Raw genomic sequence first — 20,808 nt, 5'->3', positions numbered from 1 at the left:
GTTTCCTTATTTAAGCGTTTCGGGGGACTCTTGAAGCGGGTATTTTTTTCGTTGTTCAGTGTTTTTGGGGTATTTTTTGATGATTCCCCGGCCGCTCCGAGCCCTCCCTGCCCCGGGGCGGCCGCGGGGGGGCGGGACGCGCGCACGGCGCATGCGCGGCCGCCGCCCCGCCTTCCCCCGCGCTGCGCGCGCGCCGCGCGCCAAAGTTGCTGACTCACGCAGTGCGCACGCGCCCGCGCCGCGGGCCAATGGGGCGGCGCGACGTTGCGCGGTCGCCGCCCCGCCGGCAGGGGGCGCTGTGCGCGCCGCGGCCCCCGGCCCAGCGCAGCCCAAGATGGCGGCGGGCGGCGCGGGGGCCGCGGCCGGGCCCGGCTGGGACGTGGCCGTGCGGCCGCTGCTCTCCGCCTCCTACTCGGCCTTTGACATGAAGGAGCTGCCACAGCTGCTCGCCTCGGTCATCGAGAGGTGAGGGAGCGCGGGCGGGGGCTGCCGCCTCTCGGCGTCGCCCGCTGAGGGGCAGCGCTGGGGGTGCCGCTGCGGGAGCGGCTGAGGGGCGGCTGAGGTGGGGCCCGGCTGCGTGCGAGGGGCTCGGTGCCCGGGGCCGGGCTCGGTGCCCGGTGTCCGGCAGGGCAGGCGGCGGGGCTGCGGCTGCCCGGGCAAAGCCCCAGCTCCGTGCCCGGCTCCTCCCGTTGTCCCGGGGCCGGAGCTCTCGGAGGTGCCCTCGGGCCCCATAACGGGCTGAGGGTGCTCGCCCGGCCGCAGCACCTCGGACAGGCGCCCGCCGAGAGGCTTCGGGACTGTTCTTGTGGTTTTGCTTTTGTCCAGGCGTGTCACAGTTCGCCCGGTTGGGCCGTGGGAAATGTTGTCTCACCGGGCTCTGGGGGACCAGACTTCCCTCTAAGTCGTTATCACTGCAGTGCTTCTCCTCTTTTAAGTCGAAATAAAGCAGAACCAAATCAAACCTGCCTTGTCTTAACCACACAGGTTGGAGTCAGAGCATGAAAGTACCCACTGCAGCTACTTAATTCAACTTGCAGCTTGATTTATGATCTAAAACTCGAGATGTGAATGCCACAAACATCATGCTCAGTCACAGAGATATAACCCCGGCCACAATAAGTTGTTAGGAAACATAAAATAAAGAGTGCACTGAGGACAGTGATAAAATAAAGCCCTGTGGTGTTTTGTTCAATGTAGAATGGCTGAGTGTGCAGTGGATGCTTCAGATTCAAAGAGTTAATCAGAGGAGTTCAGTGCCTGCAGGGACAGAGCAGCTGTTCCCCCGGGAGCTGCACCCTCGGTGTTGATGGGTTTGGGCGGTTCTTTGGCCACTCTTTGTTTTAGGGACCATTCCAGTGTCACTTTTCCCCGAGCAGCCCTGCTGTCCCTGTGCCTAAAGTTCATTAGTGGAGTATTCCATCAGCGTATCCCAGGGAGACTCGAGTGGATCCACTTGAGTTCTGGGAGAGGGCTTTTTCCTCCTTTAGAGGCAATGTTGCTTCTGTTTTCCACTTGAGACAGCAGGTTGTTTCCTTCCAGCAGCACTGCCTGGGGTTGGAGCTGTGTGTCTGGTGGTCTGGCAGGACTTCAGCTTGTGCAGGATGGTATTTTTTGTTTCATGCCTTGGTGTGGTGTGCTAAATGACAAAAGTAATAAATACAACTTGTTTGTGTCTGGAGCTGTGCTCTTCTGTGCTGGACAAGAATCTGTCTTTAGATTTCTCACAGAAAATCTTTTATGTGTTCAAGTTATTTTTAGGAGGCAGTTGTTAAGCTCTTGACAGTGTCAGCCAACCCCAAAGTGTCTGGATTTCCCCTGAAATAAACTTGGTGAAATAACAGTGAAATCACCAGTATTTTTCTTCTCAAAATAAAACAATAAACTCCTTTTTTAACTACTGTGGTATTTCATTTATAACTTTAGGCATCATCAGGATACCAGTATTCCTCTGTTAGCAGGTGTCTTTGTGAATTGACAGAAACTAGGCCTTTATTTGACATAAATGATGGAATGCTGGCTTGGAAAGGTGCAGCTGGAGGCCAACTTCAGGTCTGTGAAGTCTCTCTGGGCTGGTTTTTGGGAAGGGGTTTCCACAGGGAGAGCTGCACCTGGAGCAGTGCCTTCCCCAGGAGGAGACTGCTCTGTGCCCACTGTCCCCAGGCCAGGCTGTGTTTGGGGGTGTCAGCAGTGGGGCCAGGCTGTGTTTGGGGTTGGTCAGGACTGGGGACAGGCTGTGTTTGGGGTGTCAGCTTTGGGGACAGGCTGTGTTTGGGGTGTCAGGGTGGGGCCAGGCTGTGTTTGGGGTGTCAGGGTGGGGCCAGGCTGTGTTTGGGGGTGTCAGGGTGGGGACAGGCTGTGTTTGGGGTGTCAGCACTGGGGACAGGCTGTGTTTGGGGTGTCAGGGTGGGGCCAGGCTGTGTTTGAGGTGTCAGCTTTGGGGACAGGCTGTGTTTGGGGTGTCAGCAGTGGGGCCAAGCTGTGTTTGGGGGTGTCAGCTTTGGGGACAGGCTGTGTTTGGGGTGTCAGGGTGGGGACAGGCTGTGTTTGGGGTGTCAGCAGTGGGGACAGGCTGTGTTTGGGGTGTCAGCAGTGGGGCCAGGCTGTGTTTGGGGTGTCAGCAGGGGAGACAGGCTGTGTCTGGGGATGTCAGCAGTGGGGCCAGGCTGTGTTTGGGGACAGGCTGTGTTTGAGGTGTCAGCTTTGGGGACAGGCTGTGTTTGGGGTGTCAGCAGGGGAGACAGGCTGTGTCTGGGGGTGTCAGCAGTGGGGACAGGCTGTGTTTGGGGACAGGCTGTGTTTGGGGGTGTCAGCAGGGGGGACAGGCTGTGTTTGGGGTGTCAGCAGGGGAGACAGGCTGTGTTTGGGGGTATCAGCAGTGGGGACAGGCCGTGTTTGGGGTGTCAGCAGGGGGGACAGGCTGTGTTTGGGGTGTCAGCACTGGGGACAGGCTGTGTTTGGGGACAGGCTGTGTTTGGGGACAGGCTGTGTTTGGGGTTGGTCAGGACTGGGGACAGGCTGTGTTTGGGGACAGGCTGTGTTTGGGGTGTCAGGGTGGGGACAGGCTGTGTTTGGGGGTGTCAGCAGTGGGGACAGGCTGTGTTTGGGGACAGGCTGTGTTTGGGGTTGGTCAGGACTGGGGACAGGCTGTGTTTGGGGACAGGCTGTGTTTGGGGTTGGTCAGGACTGGGGACAGGCTGTGTTTGGGGGTGTCAGCAGTGGGGACAGGCTGTGTTTGGGGACAGGCTGTGTTTGGGGTTGGTCAGGACTGGGGACAGGCTGTGTTTGGGGACAGGCTGTGTTTGGGGTTGGTCAGGACTGGGGACAGGCTGTGTTTGGGGACAGGCTGTGTTTGGGGGTGTCAGCAGTGGGGACAGGCTGTGTTTGGGGTTGGTCAGGACTGGGGATGGGCTGTGTTTGGGGGTGTCAGCAGTGGGGACAGGCCATGTTTGGGGGTCAGCAGGGAGGCCAGGCTGTGTTTGTGGGTGTCAGCACTGGGGAGCAGAGCTGAGGCAGGGGCTGTGTTTGGTGCTGATTAACGTGTACAGTGACTCTGAGACTTCTCTCAGCCTCAGCAATGAGCTTCCCTGGGAAGCAAAACCCCTCTAAGCTATAAAGCACACTACAAAGGCTGAAAAGTCATTATTGAAGCTCACCGTGTGCTCAGAATAACACTCTGGCACATCCCAGATGGAACTGTTATCTTCTGTCCATGGTTATTTGCAAGGATTGATGATGACTTGAATGTTGCCTTCCACTTTGCATTATCATAACATCCACAGTGTGTTTAAGTGAAGCTCAAGCCTCCCATTGCCCAATCCCTATCTCATTCTGGATTCTGCACCTCTGTGTTCTTTATACCCTGTGGGCACTCTGTGGTGCACAGCTTGACCTATGCAGTAATTTAGGAGCTGTCAGCCTCTCCTGTACTCTGTTATTCCCAAATTGTTCTAATTTGTTCTCTTAACAATGCTTACATACATCTACTGCTGCTGGCTTGGAGTTGGGCCTGAGAGGTAGGTGAGCAAAATTAATGTCTGAAAAGGAGAGAGCACAGACTGCTTTGCATGTTCAGTCTCTGGGCTTGTTCCTCACCAGAGCAGTTCTGGCAGGAGAGGGTGAGGTGAGGCCCGAGGTGTTGGAACTCGGTCGTGTGGCACTGTTGAATATATTCTTGTAAAGCCTGTCTCTTCATTTTCCATTTTTCTATTTGTATTTCAGCTTTTTAGGCAGACTAAATAAAACCTCAGACCTAGGAAATCAAGCTACAAAACTGACAAGTATTTCTCCCTGCTCGTTTTTGTGGAGAAATGGTTCTTTTCCAGAGTTGTTTCTGTTCTAGCTGCACCTCCTGTTACAGCTGGAAACTGGCTTAGGGTGCAAAGAGGGAAGGTGACTGGGCATAAACTGGGCTTTGTACAGGTCAGCAGGGAATGGTGAAATCGTGGCTGGAGCTGGGTACAGCCTGTGCCTGGGCTGCTGCCCTCTGCTCCCCACCTGCTCTCCAGGAATCACCTCTGGCCCAGAGGTGGAGAAGCCTGTCTGCGTTTGGAGAGACAGAGTGAGGCTGAGTCTAGTCATCTGTTCTACATCACTGCATGAAAACGTGAAAGGAAGTAAGCTGACTGTTTACGAGGCAGGCATGCACATCTCTTAGTCTTGTCACAGGAAAAATGAGAGCAGAAAGGAGGTGTGGAGGCAGAGCAGTTTGTGTTCTCAGTGTGTGTGCAGGTGGGGTGTGGTGGGACACCTTTAAGGTGTCGCCTCTGCCACAACTGGTTGATCTCTGAGGCCAGTGAGTGTAGCTGAGAAGCATCAGGGACTCTGCCTTACCTGCCCAGATCCCTCCAGGTGGTGGTGGGTGCTGTGCCTGTGTGTGCTGTGGTTCTGCAGTTGCTGCTTTGATTTGCAGACTTGCACAAGCTCCAGCTGCCTCGGTGCAGTGCTGGGAAAGGAATGCCTGTGCTCCAGGCCTGGCAAACCCTGCCAGCCTAGCAGAACACAGAGTCCAGGCTCTCTGGGCAGCTGAGTTTAGAACAACTTAAAGGTTAATGAGCCCCTGGCAGGGAGTGTGGCTGGTAGAGCCTGACCTGTTGATGCTGTGGAGGAGAAACACTGGCAGCACAATATTTCCTTACATTTCCTGTGCAGGCAGTGATGCCCACCGTGATCTGGCTGCTGCTGAGGGACTCGGTCCTGGGGACATGAGGGTTGTGTTCCCAGAGCTGTCACCTTGTCTTGCCCCTGTCACTGGACACATTGGGGTGCTGGGTGGTGCTGCTGCTGTGCTGGGTCTGGCTGACCTCTGTGCCCTTCTCCATTGCAGTGAATCTGAGATCCTGCACCACGACAAGCAGTACGAGCCTTTTTACTCCTCCTTCGTTGCACTTTCCACACACTACATCACTACTGTGTGTGGTCTCAGTAAGTGTTCCTTTGCTTCTCTTGCTCCTGTGTAATGACTGGATGCAGTAAAAGTAAATCAGAACTGTTGATTTGTGTATTTGTTTTTTGCCTTCTTGCTGAATCAGACTTTAGGGCCAGCATTGCTGGCTTTTGTTCCATGAAATGTCAGCTCTGATGGAAAGGGAAGCTTGTTGATGGGAGTATTTGGCCACCAAGTACTGGACAGCGTTGCCTTTTTGGCTGCTTATTCATTGACCTGATTTAATTTTTGGTCAAGTGTTTAAATCAGTGTTCAGGATTTTTAGATTATCCTTCAGCAGTTAGAACACTGCTGTTCCTGGAAAAGTTGGGAATGGGGCTTGGAGCATCCTGATCTAGTGGAAGGTGCCCCTGGCCATGGCAGGGAGTGGAACAAAATGGGATTTAAAGATTTAAGGTCCCTTCCAACCCAAACCGTTCAGGGCTTCTGTAGTTACATTACTGTGTTGGAGTTAATGATCAAAACATTGTGACTCAAAATATTTTCTGTTTTTTTGGCTGACAATTTAGCAATTTCAACAAAAAAACAGGCTTTGTGAACTTGTTTCATGTTCTTCAGAGCTTCTGTCAGCATTAAATAATGTTACTGGGGAAACTGCTTTATCTGTCTGAATTCCCCTGTCTGGCAGAAGGAATTATCCTCACTTTGCTGACATTTCTTGGGTTACATTGTAATGAGACTGAGTTTATATTGCATCTGTGTTAGGCAGGAGAGATTGAGTGTGTACCCACACTGCAGAGCATCCTGCTGTATTGACAGCATTGGGAGCTTATTACACTGGGCTATTTTAAAACTTATTCTGAGTAAAGGGATGTGCTTTTTTCAGTACCCAGAAACCAGTTGCAGTCAGTGGCAGCTGCGTGTAAAGTCCTGATTGAATTCTCCCTGCTGCGCCTTGAGAACCCAGACGAAGCATGTGCTGTTTCACAGGTGAGCACAGGTTTGGACCTCCTGGGCCAGCCTCAGTGTGAGAATGGACTTTGGGCTCTAATTCTGAAATACCTGCTCTAATGTTGAATGCATAAAGCAAAATCAATTAAACTCTTAACATATTCAACACATACACTTTGGTAGACTCTGATTCCTGCTGAATCTTCCCTTTGCATTCTATACTCAAAATCAAAGCTTGCTCACAACTTGAAACAAAGATGACCTGAAGCCTTGGTTAATTCAGTTTGTCTCCTACACTCTGGTTTGGTTTTGTGCAACGACCTGGATCACAGATATCTGTTGAGTTTTTAAAGATGTTTTCTGGCCTGATTGTATTTCTGTCTTGTCAAAGAGGGAAAGTCTGTGAGGAGTGTTCCCATAATGTGGTGTGTCACAGCAGAGAGAGCTTTTCCAGGTGTTTTCCATAGGAAGCACAGGCAGTGTCAGTGACCTGGATTACCTGCAGTCAGGGATGTGTCTCGATCCTCAGGGGAGATCAGAGTGGCTCAGAGCTGTTGCAATGGCCCCACCAGCTGAAGTTGCATTATTCTTAATCCATCTGCTTAGAGTAAATGTTATGGAGGAGGGATTGGAATCAAGAGAATTTAAATGGTACTTGATGTCTCTGTTTTCTGTAGAAACACCTCATTCTGCTGATCAAGGGGCTGTGCACGGGCTGCAGCCGCCTGGACCGCACAGAAATCATCACCTTCACAGCGATGATGAAATCTGCCAAGCTGCCTCAGACTGTCAAAACCCTCTCTGATGGTAGGGAGGGGCTTCAGCTGTCTGTGTTTCACTGCAACACGGGAGTTAGGCACAGAAAATCTGAAGTTTGCTGTCTGAAATGGGGCTTTGTTGTTTTCCCTGCAGTTGAGGACCAGAAGGAATTGGCCTCCCCAGTGAGTCCAGAGCTGAGACAGAAGGAAGTGCAGATGAATTTCCTCAACCAATTGACATCAGTCTTTAACCCCAGAGTCTCATCATCACCATCAATCACAACAGAGACACAGGTAAAAAAAACTCTAGAACAGAAACAGTCTGAATTTCAATATTATTAACCCAGTGCAGGGAAGGACAGAGGGCTCCAAGTGGTACTTTTCCATACAGATGTAAAGAGAACCTTTCTTATGTACATAAATCCTGCTTGCATGAGATAAATGGCAAACAACCAAATACTGTTTGTGCTACATTGGCAATACTGGATTTGTTTCCTTATGGAATGCAATGTTCAGTGACATCCATTACTATTTGGCATTGTGCTGCTGATGCACCTTGTTTCTGTGTACAGACTTAGAGAAATACTGTGTATTTTTAGTGCCTTCATAATATATTTAGTATGTGCTTGCTTTAGGTGGAAGGAGAGAATGAGGATCAAGCTGGCACAGATCAAACCTCTGCAACAAAGACCAAGAGCATATTCATTGCTCAGAATGTGGCCAGCCTGCAAGAACTTGGTGAGAATCAGCTTTCTTGCTTGGGCACAAAAAAGTACTGGAAAAATTTCTCTCCAGTGTTACATCTCACAGTTCTGAGTGGGAAGAAACTCTCTGACCTAAAGGGTTCCCTGAGTTGCCTGGTCAGTCACCATGGGAGGTTGTGGCTGGAATGGAGTTTTTATTGCAGAGATGAGTTCAGTGTATTTGTGTTTGGAGGGGTAAATTAGGTGGACAGTATGAAATACCTTATGGGATGGATTGTTGAGTAGATGTGGATTAGAGTCACAGGTTTGTTAGTGTTGGAAGAGACCTTTGGGATCATCGAGTCCCACCAGCTGGACCTGGTGTGTCCTATAACATGGACACAGAGCCTTGTGAGCCCTGTTTACAAGTGTGGGCTGCAGACTTCAGCAGCTGCTGTTGTAGAGTACTCTTTATCCTATTGCCTCATCGCCGATGGCGTTTTCTCACCACCAAGAGCAATTAAGTCAATGACTGAGGGCCGTTAGGGCTGAAGGGGTGACACAGCCCTGCCGCTGTGGTTGGCAGGTGGCTCCGAGAAGCTGCTGCGCGTGTGCCTGAACCTGCCGTACTTCCTGCGCTACATCAACCGCTTCCAGGACGCCGTGTCCGCCAACTCCTTCTTCATCATGCCGGCCACCGTGGCCGACGCCACGGCCGTGCGCAACGGGTCAGTGCCAGCCCTGCCTGGGGCACCCCGTGTGCCTGGGGGGGGTCGCTGTGCCTGGCCAGTGCTCACCGTGTGTCCTGCCCGCAGGTTCCACTCGCTGGTGATCGATGTCACCATGGCTCTGGATACTCTGTCCCTGCCCGTGCTGGAGCCCCTGACGCCCACACGTCTCCAGGATGTGACTGTTCTTGCTCTCAGCTGTCTCTATGCAGGTGAGTGGATCTCCAGTCGTTTTTTGGAGCTTTTGGCTGTGCTTTGTTACCTGCATGTTTGAAGCTCAGCCCACAGGTAGCCTTTATTTCTCATGAATTTGAAGCTCTGCAGCACACTGTGGTGATCGGGTTAACATTGAAATTGTTACTGATATGTTCTGCCACTGTTCCTGTCAGTAGCTAAGAAATGACTGATAGAATGACTGTTCCTGTCAGTATCTAAGAAAGACTGACTCAACATTTTCTTAACAGCCTGTAATTTCTGCTCTTTCTTTTTATATTCACAGCATAATTCATTTTTACTTTAGGCTTCAGCTTAATTTGTCATAGCCCCAAATCAGCCTTGTTTCCCAGGAGTGGTTTAAGCACACCAGAATCCTGGGTGTTTAATTGGTATGGGGGAGACTTGAAGGAGATGTGGCACTCGAGTCTTAAGATTGTCTTAAAAATGGTATTGAATTACATGGTGAAACATTACCTCCTTTATCTGCCCCCATGTGTTTCTGTAGGGTAAAACTTCACTCTTTTGAGGGTACTAAAGATTTTTTAATCTTTCTCTGTAATATTGAGCATTCCTACTCCATCAAGTTGATGGACACATTTGATAGCACTTGTCTTAATGTGCTAAATAGGAACATTTTGTCCCAAGACTGGCTCTTCCTAAGAATGTCCCTTGCACTTGTTTTCCCTGAGGTGTGAGCGTGGCCACCTGCATGGCCATCCTGCACGTGGGCAGCACCCAACAGGTACGAACCGGGTCAACGAGCTCCAAAGAAGAAGATTATGAAAACGATGCTGCTACTATTGTACAGAAATGTGTAAGTAGATGACAGAGCATTCACTGTTCTCCTCCTCAGCAAGTGAAGAGCACAGAATTTATATTTATTTGCATTGCAATACACAGTTATGATTTCGGGACATAGCCATTGCTGGTAAAGGGGTAGAGGGTAAAATACAATTGCATTTGGAGTTTCTATTTTTGTTGCTGTCTGGTGGAGTGCCTTACTATGGTTTTGGCTTTATTTACAGCTTGAAATCTATGAAATGATTGGACAAGCCATCAGCAATTCACGCCGTGCAGGGGGGGAGGTAAGATTTCCATCTCAGGAAGCTTCTTCATCCTTTTTCTGCTGTTGTACTTTGGCATTTGGATTGACGGTGTTTTGTCTTTTTGGTGCTTTTTTCTCCCCGCTTCCCCACGACTTTTGGCACGATAGCATTATCAGAACTTCCAGCTGCTCGGGGCTTGGTGTTTGCTGAACAGCCTCTTCCTCATCTTGAACCTCAGCCCCACAGCCTTGGCTGATAAGGGGAAGGAGAAGGATCCCTTGGCTGCTCTTCGTGTCAGAGACATCATCGCTCGCACCAAGGAGGGCGTGGGGTCTCCCAAGCTGGGACCTGGGAAAGGGTAGGTGGCAGCCCTGCAGGAAGCATTGTCCAGGGGTCTGACCAGCCCCAGCAAGCACCTACTGCAGGGTCTTGTTGGTCTCATGAAATTTTATCTCTATTTGCAATTCAAGTCCCGAGTCTTGGAAAGAAGAAAAATTGTTGTGTCCAGTTTAGCAAAGCAGTCACTTTATTGAATATTTATTTATTTATTATTTTCCCCTTGAAATTACATTCTTTCCTTTCTGTTTCTGCAGGCATCAAGGGTTTGGGGTGCTGTCAGTAGTGCTGGCAAATCATGCCATCAAATTGCTGTCATCTCTTTTCCAAGATCTGCAGGTGGAGGCGTTGCACAAGGTATGCAGGTAGCACAGACATTGTCCTGAGACATTCTGCCTTCTGCACTGATGCACACTTGGAATTCTCCTGCCAATTTCTTTTTCCTTCAATTCAATTTGAAATTCTGTCCTCCAGGGCTGGGAGAGCGATGGCCCTCCAGCAGTGCTGGATATCATGGCTCAGAGCACATCCATCCAGAGGATCCAGCGGCTCATAGACTCTGTGCCACTCACTAATCTGCTGCTGACTCTGCTCTCCACTTCCTACAGAAAGGTAGGACCTAGCACACAGCTAGAGAACTTCTGGAGCTGAGCCACTCCAATGGTCAGCACTTAACAAACTGGGGCTGTGCTGAGAGCATACAATTCTTCTTGCAAAAGTCATCAGCCAGAGCCTTCTTCTTTCCTCTTTTCAGAGATGTAAATTTGACAAACTTGTGCTAATGGAAATGCACTTTTTTTGTAAGTTCAGTGGTACTTGTGATTTTAGTGGGAAGATGAGAAGGCTGCATGGGTAGCAGATGATTTTGTATTAAAACTGTTATTTCAAGTGTTGCTGACAAGCTTGGCATGGATTGTTTATTTTCAACCATCCTGTGTATTTTTAGTGCAACTTAAGCCTTGAAAAACTCTTAATAAACTAGTTGAGATAAATTTGCTAGAAGAAAATTTAAAAGTGTGAGGAAGTTACTCTTATTTTCAAATTACTATCTTTCTAAATCCTATCTTTTAGGATTATTATAACCCTAAAATGTTCCTGGTTGTGCTGTTCTTTAGGCCTGTGTCCTGCAGCGCCAGAGGAAGGGCTCCATGAGCAGCGATGCCAGTGCCTCCACTGACTCCAACACTTACTATGAGGATGACTTTAGCAGCACTGAGGAGGACAGCAGCCAAGGTAGTAGAGTTTGCAGCAGCTCAGGATTTTACACTGCTTTTCACATTTAATGGAAACCTGGCTACTTGTGCTGTTGCCTTCTCAGACTATGACTTGTAACACTGAAAATACAGAGCAGTTTGTAAGGTCTGTGTGGCAGAAGTAGTGCTGACTACACTCTTTTGTGTACCCTGAAGCCTGAGTGGCTGGGATTTGACAGTATTTGCTTAAGAGGAGAGTGGAAATAATTCTTTGTGCACATTCTTGCTGAACCTCTGTGAAAGGGCTTTGCCTTGTGATTTGGACAGAAGAAATGAAGATAGCAGACTTAAGGCTGCTCAGTGAAATTTTGTTTTAGGCCTTTCTCAGGCTGGGTAGTTTTGTGAGACATTTGCTTATAACAGTATGTGTTTGTTGTTCCTGCTCTGTGTGCTAGATGACGACAGTGAGCCAATCCTGGGGCAATGGTTTGAAGAGACAATCTCTCCCAGCAAGGAGAAAGTGGCCCCACCACCACCCCCTCCACCCCCTCCTTTGGAGAGCTCACCGAGGGTGAAGAGCCCCAACAAGCAGAGTGCTGGGGAGAACGGGAACATCTTGGCCAGCCGCAAGGACCCCGAGCTGGTACGGCCAGAGCTTGGCCCCGGGAGCTGGGGGGGCTGGGGCAGGCACTGCTGGGCTGTGGCACCGTGCTGCTGCCAGGGACAGCTGTGCTGGAAACAGCAAGTGGGTCTGGTCCTCCCTCCCCTCCCCTCCCCTCCCTTCCCCTCCCCTCCCGCTGCAAGTGACATGATTTGCTGATAGAATGCTTTTAGCTCAACTCCATTGGGTAAAGATAAAAATAAGTACTGCAGTGGAGAAGTTGGAGGCCTCCAACCGTCTCAGAGAGTTCTGGAATCAGTCCTGGGCCAGACCACAGTGCAGGGAGCTGGATTACCATGAGTGCACCTTTCCTCCACTGCAGGGAGGTGTGAGGTTTAAGGGACTTGATTTATTTTGGTGGTGGTTTAGTTTTTGTTTAATGTTGTCCCTCTGCTTTTGTTGTTTCTATAGTGTGTTTCTCTTTTCTTTTCAGTTTTTGAGCCTAGCTTCAAACATTTTGAACTTTATCACTTCTTCTATGCTGAACTCCAGGAATAACTTCATTCGCAACTACCTGAGCGTGTCCCTGTCGGAGCAGCACATGGCCACGCTGGCGAGCATCATCAAGGAGGTGGACAAGGATGGCCTGAAGGGTGAGTGAGCAAACCCCTCTGGCAGAGCTGTACAGCTCAGAGGTGTTTCTGCTTTTCAGTTTTGTGCCCAAGTTTTAAGTGCTGGAGAGCCAAGGTAGTAAGTGGCTCTTGATCCCTGTCTTACAGGCACGTCAGATGAGGAGTTTGCTGCTGCTCTGTATCACTTCAACCATTCCTTGGTAACCTCAGATCTTCAATCCCCCGCCCTGCAGGTGAGCTGGGATTGAATGCATAAATACCATGAAGAAGTGTTGGTGTCTGTTTATGCCTCTATATGAGTTCTCCACACCTTGAATAATGTGTTGGTTGTTCCATTTGGCCCTGAGTATATTTTGCAAAAAGAGGTTGGAATATTTTGAGTCCTGTGATTTAAATGACCTTTGCAGTCATCCAGCACAAAACATCCTGCACAGTGTAAACGTAACATTTACAGTTCAGACTAATCCACTGGACTTTGAAGATGATGAAAGCTGAGAAGGAAATGATTTTGTGTATTTTGTCTTGGAGAGTTGCCTCTATCCATGAGTTTATCAAGAGACATTCCTACAGACTTGCTCTGCTGTCAGGACTGATGCCAAAAGACCTTGGAATTTCTCAGGAGAAAATCAAATTAATCCTTTTGCTTTCATGTCCTAACTTTGTAGCCTCTAGGTTTCTGTGCTGGGTCATGGGCTGACCTGACTTAACCCTGTCATGGAGGTTATGAACGTGCTTCACCCATCACTGAATCCAACTCCTATACTTCATGTTCTGTTTTCTGCTGTATTTAAAACACTGTTTGTTAATTTTTAAAAGCATTTGGACTTTTCATCCATCTGCCTTTTCATTACATTTAAAAAGAAGCAAATATTGCTGTGATCAGTCAAAGGGCTCATTTTGCTGATTCACAGATACTGAACACAGTAGTATAGTCTCTCCTGCTCTTGATATTGCAGTAAATGAGAAACTCATTAATGCCATTTTTTCTGCCTTGCTGTTAAGACTTTGTTGTGTTTAGGTGGTAAAGTGACAGCACTGAGTGTTTCTCAGTAGCTCTGCCCTGTATCTGAGACAGGAGAGCCATTGCTGTGTGAGCAGAGCTGAGAGTCCTGCTGTTTGTTGTCAACTGTATGTTCAGATGATACTTTTAATTAATTAAAGCATCAGACAGGACTTGCCTCTTTCCAACAAGCCTGTTTTATTCCAGAACACACTTCTCCAGCAGCTGGGAGTTGCCCCTTTTTCTGAAGGTCCGTGGCCTCTCTACATCCACCCTCAAAGTTTGTCTGTGCTGTCCCGACTACTCTTGATTTGGCAGCATAAAGCCACTTCCCAGGGAGATCCTGATGTTCCAGAATGCCTTAAAGTCTGGGAAAGGTGAGATCATTTTATGTTAACTGGAAATCAGTCATCTCTTACCTCTCCATTTCCTGTCAAGTGAGAATTCTCTACCCCCAGCATTCCAAGTGTGTGTGTTCACTGATCTGGGATCCGTGGGGTGCTGGGGGGAGCAGAGAGTCATTCTGCTGTGCTGGGAAATCCTACACCCAGAGCCCAGCAAATGAGACCTGCACTCAGGAGTTGGGGAGGGAGGCTGAATTCCACCAAGACTGGCTGTAAAAAGGGAGGGAGGATCTCTTATTTTTCAGCAGGGTTCTGATAGGTCCTGTTAGAATGGTGCTGAGGTTGTACCTCTCTGCCATTACCTGGCTTTCACTGATAGGATTTAGGTGGTTTAAAGCTCTAATGAACAGGTTTGAATCACCCCTTCTCCATTTGAATGATTGTTCCTGTTTTCCACTAAATACATTTACCACTGATTTAATTTCTGTAGTTCTACTGCTCACACAGTCTCATCCTAATACAAAATGTTGTGAACATTTGTGAAATTGCCAGTATTAGGACAGTAAGCAGAAAAATATAATTATTTCTAGTTAAAGAGATTTTAAAGAGGGATCTAAGAGGAAAACTAAACTTGGCAAACTTCCTTTCCTGTTGCCAGGTTTGTGGGCACCCTGAAGCAAAATGCCTTGCAGGGGACTCTCCCCAGTGACACAGAAGATCTGAATGTGGAGCATCTCCAGCTGCTGCTGCTCATTTTCCACAATTTCTCGGAGAGGGGCCGCAGATCTGTCATGATGCTCTGTATCCAGACCATCGTGGAGCTGACAGCAAACATGGAGACCCAGCAGTGTTCTGTGCCTCTTACCGTGGCACGGCTGCTCCTGGTGTTTGACTACCTGCTCCACCAGTACTCCAAGGCCCCCATGTACCTGTTTGAACAGGTAAGGTTTTGACATCTGGGTATTTAATTGGTTACCCAGCAGGAATCTGTAATGGACAATCATTTGATGTGTTCTTTCCATGACTCCTGTGAGTAGATCGGTTTTGATGTTGTTACCAAACTTTGGAGTTCCAACGGATTATTAATTATGGCTGGCTCCTAGCAGCAGGTTCAGTTGGAGTGTCAATTCCTGGTGTGACTGGTGTCTTAATAAATCCTAGCAAGGACAGGATGATTGTCCTGCCATATCTTTAAAGTCCTGAGTATTTGGCTGTTGATTTCACAAATGCCTTTTGTACTTCCTTGATTTAGTGTTTGACTGTGGAGGTTTTTGGTGCTGTCCTCATTAATGGGAGAAGATGGTTCTTTGTGCCTGGCTTTTCCAGTTGTGGGAAGCTTGGCTGTGGATTTAAACTGCTCAGTCCAGAATAAAAACCATCAGGGAGGGCCCAGGGCTTCTCCCAGAAGAGTGGAATATTGTGTTTTGAATAGGACTGTTTCTGTTTTGTGTTTCTTTCTCTGTGGGATGGTATTTCCCCCCTACGCCTCAGTGACAAGGATGCCATGGGTGAGTTTTTGTTTGTTTGGTTTTTTTTAATTCAGGTACAATACAATTTGCTGACTCCACCCATTGGCTGGGTGAGTGGATCCCAGGACAGCAGCAGACGAACATCTGCCCCACTTTATCATGGCTTTAAAGAAGTGGAAGAAAACTGGACCAAACATTGTTCATCAGGTAAGAAAGAAAATACAAGAAATTTTTTATTGCAAGATTTGCTTTTATAAATAAATGAGAGCCTTTTCTGTGCCTTGGTTTGGGCATATTTTCCTGCTTTTAATGGCTATAGTTACAATAGGCAAAAATACATATAATAATGCAAGAATTGTTTTATGAAACAGAATTCAAAGTTCTCTTTAGGAGTATGTAACAAGTAATTAAAAATAAGTGTGTGTTTATTTTGCCAGGATTGTAGGAGTAGGAAAGCTGTGGCTGCCTATACCACAGGTTAGAGCACCTATAATGTGTCATGGAGCTGGCTTGGAATGTGGTAGTGGTCATGCAATGCAGCAGGTTATGGGCATGGAGGAGAGGATATAACACAAGGTGGCCTGTTTTAACTGCCACTTTGACAGGTGTTTTTTGTTCTCACGTTCCAGACTCTGCTCCACAGCCCAGGTTCTACTGCATCCTGTCTCCAGAAGCTTCTGAGGATGATCTGAACCGTCTGGATAGCACGGTATGGCACTGCTGGTAGGGACTTCCTGGAGGGCCATGAGGGTTTGCCAAGTGCCAGGGAAAACACAAGAAGGAAAGACTTGATTAAAAAGAGGGACCAAGAATGTTTCACTAAGTGGAGAAGAGTGGCCAGATAAGATAACATGAGATTCCTTCTTACCCCTAGTTGGACGTCAGGGCAGTCACTGTGTGAAGTCTGTGAAGATCTTTTGTAGTACTTGCAGGAATCCTTAGGATTCAAAGATACATGGCATTGGAGTTGTTTTCTCATCACTTTGCTCCAGGTTCTCCCTGGATTTTGTTGCCATCAGTGTTATGGGCTCTCTCTCCTGCCTGCTCCTTATCTCCAGTCCATTGATCCTCAGTCCCAACAGAACTTCTCCCTCAAGTTTATTATGCAAGCTTTTGGCCTGTGGGTATTCTGAATCCTTAAAGAGCTTTTCAGAGCAGGGGTCCTGATTTCTCATCTCCTGCAGGTGTGTGAGGTCCTTTTCTCCAGGGCTGCGAAGTACGACGAGCTCTATGCAGCCCTCACCTCATTACTGGCTGCTGGCTCCCAGTTTGATACACTAAGGAGGAGGGAGAACAAAAATGTCACTGCACTGGTAAGACTGTCTTGATGCCTGTGTTGAGGAATAACAAGTTTTCAAGCTTAGTATTTTCAAGCAAAGTATTTAACTCTGAAGTATTTTGGACTGTGCTTGGAGTAACAAGGAACTTTAAAATCTCATAACTAACTGTAGTGTTTGTGGTGGCTGCACATCTCCTGAGCTTTTAAATCATGATGTGCCTCAGACTTGCTGTAAGTCCATGGTAATTTCAAGAGGTGTGGCTAGAACACAATTAAACAGGAGAAAATAGTATAATTTTTCCTTTTTCTTTTCTCCTGTGTTGCATATTTTATTGTTTAATAACAGACAGAAACTCAGTCCAGAATGTGTTCATCTGATTTGGCACATCTGCAGGAGTGTGGAGTCCCTGAAGAGATATTTCAGTAGCTGTTGTGATGGAGTCTGCAATCTTTCTGTACTAATTTTTCCAACTGTTCCTCTGTTTAGGAAGCCTGTGCCCTTCAATACTACTTCCTGATCCTGTGGCGGATCCTGGGGATTCTGCCTCCCTCCAAAAGCTACATGCACCATTTGGCCATGAACACCCCTGAGATGAGTGACTGTGACCTCCTGCACACCCTGCGCTGGTCTTCCCGCCTGCAGATCCCGTCCTACGTCGTGTGGATCAAGGTTCAGCCTCAGCTCCATTGGCGTGGGGGTGGTGACAGTGACAGTGCCGGTCCCTCCCTGCTGACTGCACGTGGGATTTGTGTTGAGGGGACTTGTGCCTGTCTTTTCTAAACTGGTTAATTGCAGAGCACTGTTCAAGTGTGATAGATCTGGGTTTTGGCATTTGTAGGATCACCTTATCAAGCAGGGCATGAAGGCTGAGCATGCTGCTCCTCTCATTGAACTGACCTCCAGCAAATGCATCTCAGTGAAGTACGACGTGGAAATAGCAGAGGAATACTTTGCTCGACAGGTGAGGTGTGGGAGTGCAGCTGGATATACAAACCTCTGCTTCTGTGGGATGATCTGCACTTACTGTTCCATCCATTTTCAGATCTCATCTTTCTGTGCTGTCGACTGCACGACCATTCTCCAGCTGCACGAAGTCCCCAGTTTACAGTCCATTTACACCCTTGATGCTGCCATCTCCAAGATCCAGGTTTCTCTAGATGAGCACTTTTCCAAGTCAGCTGCAGAAACTGACCCCCACAAGTCCTCAGAGATAACAAAGAACCTTCTCCCTGCTACGCTGCAGCTCATTGACACTTATGCTACTTTTACCAGGTACAGTCCTTGGGATTTCCAGCAGGAATACAATTTCCCGCTGTGCTTTGGTCTTTCTCTGCATTTTGTGTGGTGTTTTCTTAGAAGTGCCTGGGAGCTTTTAGTCTGAAGTAATTACTTTGTGTCCTCCAGAGGGTCCCTTGCTTTAAAAGAAGAATAACAAGTAGCTTCTCAAGCCATGCATGGGACTTTGTTGTTTCTGAGTAGCCACCTTGTCTGATCTTCAAGGCTTCCTTGCAAGTTTGCAAAACCACCTTTTCCTCCAAAGATAAAACCACCCTCTAGGATAGTGCTACTTAAGGTTATTTCTCTGGCATAATACTGAGGCTGTCAGACCATCAAGAAAGAGAGGGGGGGTTAATTCTTACATTAAAAATCTAAATTCTTCTAAACTCTCGTTAGAACCTGTGTAGAAGAAAGCAAAAATAAATCAGCTTTTTCTTTTTGGGCACTTCTCCTGGTAAGTAGCTTAGAGGGGATAAAAGCCCAGAAGTCCCTTAGTGGTGTGAGATGAAGTGTGGGGCAGAACTTCAGAAGTTGGTGTTTTATCTGTCACTCCATGGACACACTCAGTTCCGAAGCGCAGAGCCGATTGCTGAGGTAAATCCCCTCCATGCTGCAGGTCCTACTTGCTGCGGAGCCTCTCGGAGGAGGCCTCCTCGGACAGCAGACCCTCCGAGGAGAAGCTGCGGGGCTACGCCGCTGTCCTGGCCATCGGCTCCGGCCGCTGCAAGTCCAACACTCTGGGTGAGGGGCAGGGCAGTGCTGGGGCTCGGGGTGCCCCACTGCAGCTGGATCTTCCCAATTTCAAAGTGATCTCCACCACTGTTCAAATGAGTGAGGTGTGCTGCCAGCAGCACACTGCAGAGTCTCTTCAGTATCCTACCAGCTGAAACAGCTGGGTAAACCTTGAAAGGATCATTATCTTGTGGGCTCCTAGGGATCAGTGAAATGTTTTTGTAACCATATTGGAGCTTGTGGCGTGGAATAACAAGGGGTACTTTGAAATGTTGGTATGCTGAATACTTCTATGAATTAGTATTTGTGCCATGTTTTCTGCAGTTTTAATAAAGTGAAAGAAGCTGGGATGCTCTTAAAAGCTTAGGGATTATTTTTACTTGTAGACCTATGACTTTATTCAGTGCCTGATTGTTCTGTGTAACTGCAGGTCCAACCCTTGTCCAGAACCTGCCATCAGTTGTGCAGACCCTGTGTGAATCCTGGAACAACATCCACACCAACGAGTTCCCCAACATTGGCTCATGGGTGAGTCCAGCCTCAGGGCCTGACGTGGTGTGAGTTGCAGCTGCAGGCATTGCTGGGATTGGGGGCAGTGTGTGGCTCTGTCCCAGTGCAGGGCTCTGACGTGTGTGTGTGTCGTCCCCAGCGCAACGCCTTTGCCAACGACACCATCCCTGCAGAAAGCTACATCAGCGCCGTGCAGGCCGCCCACCTGGGCACCCTCTGCAGCCAGAGCCTGCCCCTGGCAGCCTCCCTCAAGCACACCCTGCTGTCCCTGGTCAGGCTCACCGGGGATCTCATCATGTAAGTCCGGCCTTGTGCTACTCTGTGTGTTGCACACGCTGCTGGGTGCTTTGGTCTGTGTCCTCCAGGGCTGACTTGAGGCTGTGTCTGTGCAACACTTACTGGCCTGGCACTGGTTCTGACCTCAGCCTTCCAGTTCACAGTTCCAAGTACCAAATGAATGACAGGCAGTCTTTGTCTTCCTGTAGTATCTCCAAAACTCAAGCTCCCTGGGGGAAACCTGTTAGTCAAATATGGACTTGAAGAAAAGGGGATATAAACTAACATGCTATGGATCTAACTAATTCATTTGTGTTTTGTTATCATTCACTTGCGTGAAGTCTTTAATGTTTAAAGAAAAGTGAAATGCCATTTTTTTTCCAGGGAGTTAGTCTAAAGTACTCTGAAACCAAAAAGTAGTTGTTGACAATGCGGACAACCGTGCATCAAAGCCATGATATATGATAGTGGGACTGTCTAGGCAAATGTTGTAACTGTATATATACAAAAGTAACATGTAGAATTTTCCAAAGGGTAACTCTTTTTCTGAGGGGGGAAAATGGCTGGGACAGTGTTTTTATCCCACCTTTACAAAAAGGGTTTCATCACTGACTTCCATCCAGAGTTGTGCCTCACTTAATGTGAATTCTGGTTTCCAGCAGGGATGATCTGTGATACATTGTGTGGAGAATTAACTTGTGTCCTTGTCTTTTCAAGCTGGTCAGATGATCCAAACCCACCCCAGGTGATCCATTCCCTGCTGCCCCTCCTTCTGGAGACCAGCACAGAGAGCGTGGCAGAAATCAGCAGCAACTCCCTGGAAAGGATCCTGGGCCCGGCGGACTCCGATGAGTTCCTGGCACGTGTTTATGAGAAGTTGATCACGGGGTGCTATAACATACTGGCCCATCATTCTGACCCAAACAGGTAACAAACCTGTGTGCAAAGATTGGCTACAGCAGGGTTGGTTCTGGAACAGAAAAAATCAGCTTGTTTTTGTCTATTGAAAGCTTCTGTACTTGTATACTAGAAATATGAGATTTTTTTTTCACATTACTAGAATTGTGGAGTGGGGGTGAGAGCAAGAGAGAATGGGGAGGAGTAACAGTAGAAGAGATTTGAGGTGTAAAAGGAGAAGCTCTTTATAGGAATTTGTGTGTGAGGTGTCTGAAAGGTCTGGATTATTTTAGGTTTCTGGCTGGGATTTGCCTTACAGCATCATGTGTCCCTTTGTTCTAACTTGGTGGATTTGTTGGTGATTATGTAAAGTTGTTCATTCATCAGTTGTTTTTCTCCTCTGTCTGTTGGAGGAATAGCTGCTTTCAATTGGTGGAAAAATTACTGGAATTGTAATGGCAAATAGATCACTTCTGGCCTCTCAGAACTGTTGTG

General features: G+C 48.2%; 1 protein-coding gene across 3 annotated transcripts in view; it reads left to right on the top strand.

Moving 5' to 3' along the window:
* Positions 1-325: 325 nt before the first annotated feature.
* UBR4 (ubiquitin protein ligase E3 component n-recognin 4) overlaps positions 326-20,808 on the top strand; it is an 89,317-nt gene continuing 68,834 nt past the window's right edge. For all 3 annotated transcript variants that reach the window (XM_077788202.1, XM_077788201.1, XM_077788200.1), the window contains exons 1-29: positions 326-465; positions 5,324-5,421; positions 6,270-6,373; positions 7,012-7,141; positions 7,247-7,386; positions 7,728-7,830; positions 8,362-8,503; positions 8,591-8,715; positions 9,409-9,533; positions 9,745-9,804; positions 9,933-10,123; positions 10,359-10,458; positions 10,576-10,713; positions 11,217-11,334; positions 11,750-11,937; positions 12,389-12,548; positions 12,675-12,760; positions 13,735-13,904; positions 14,530-14,812; positions 15,415-15,547; positions 15,970-16,049; positions 16,525-16,653; positions 17,107-17,289; positions 17,459-17,581; positions 17,663-17,892; positions 18,515-18,639; positions 19,061-19,158; positions 19,280-19,437; positions 20,134-20,343. In XM_077788202.1, the coding sequence (XP_077644328.1) occupies positions 335-465; positions 5,324-5,421; positions 6,270-6,373; positions 7,012-7,141; positions 7,247-7,386; positions 7,728-7,830; positions 8,362-8,503; positions 8,591-8,715; positions 9,409-9,533; positions 9,745-9,804; positions 9,933-10,123; positions 10,359-10,458; positions 10,576-10,713; positions 11,217-11,334; positions 11,750-11,937; positions 12,389-12,548; positions 12,675-12,760; positions 13,735-13,904; positions 14,530-14,812; positions 15,415-15,547; positions 15,970-16,049; positions 16,525-16,653; positions 17,107-17,289; positions 17,459-17,581; positions 17,663-17,892; positions 18,515-18,639; positions 19,061-19,158; positions 19,280-19,437; positions 20,134-20,343 (4,061 nt within the window). In that variant the 5' untranslated portion in view covers positions 326-334. The remainder of the gene's footprint in view (positions 466-5,323; positions 5,422-6,269; positions 6,374-7,011; positions 7,142-7,246; positions 7,387-7,727; positions 7,831-8,361; positions 8,504-8,590; positions 8,716-9,408; positions 9,534-9,744; positions 9,805-9,932; positions 10,124-10,358; positions 10,459-10,575; positions 10,714-11,216; positions 11,335-11,749; positions 11,938-12,388; positions 12,549-12,674; positions 12,761-13,734; positions 13,905-14,529; positions 14,813-15,414; positions 15,548-15,969; positions 16,050-16,524; positions 16,654-17,106; positions 17,290-17,458; positions 17,582-17,662; positions 17,893-18,514; positions 18,640-19,060; positions 19,159-19,279; positions 19,438-20,133; positions 20,344-20,808) is intronic.

Source organism: Lonchura striata, chromosome 24, assembly GCF_046129695.1.
Source record: "Lonchura striata isolate bLonStr1 chromosome 24, bLonStr1.mat, whole genome shotgun sequence".
Classification (NCBI taxonomy): domain Eukaryota; kingdom Metazoa; phylum Chordata; class Aves; order Passeriformes; family Estrildidae; genus Lonchura; species Lonchura striata.
Note: the sequence above shows the minus strand (reverse complement) of the source record. Positions and strands in the feature narration are given on the sequence as shown.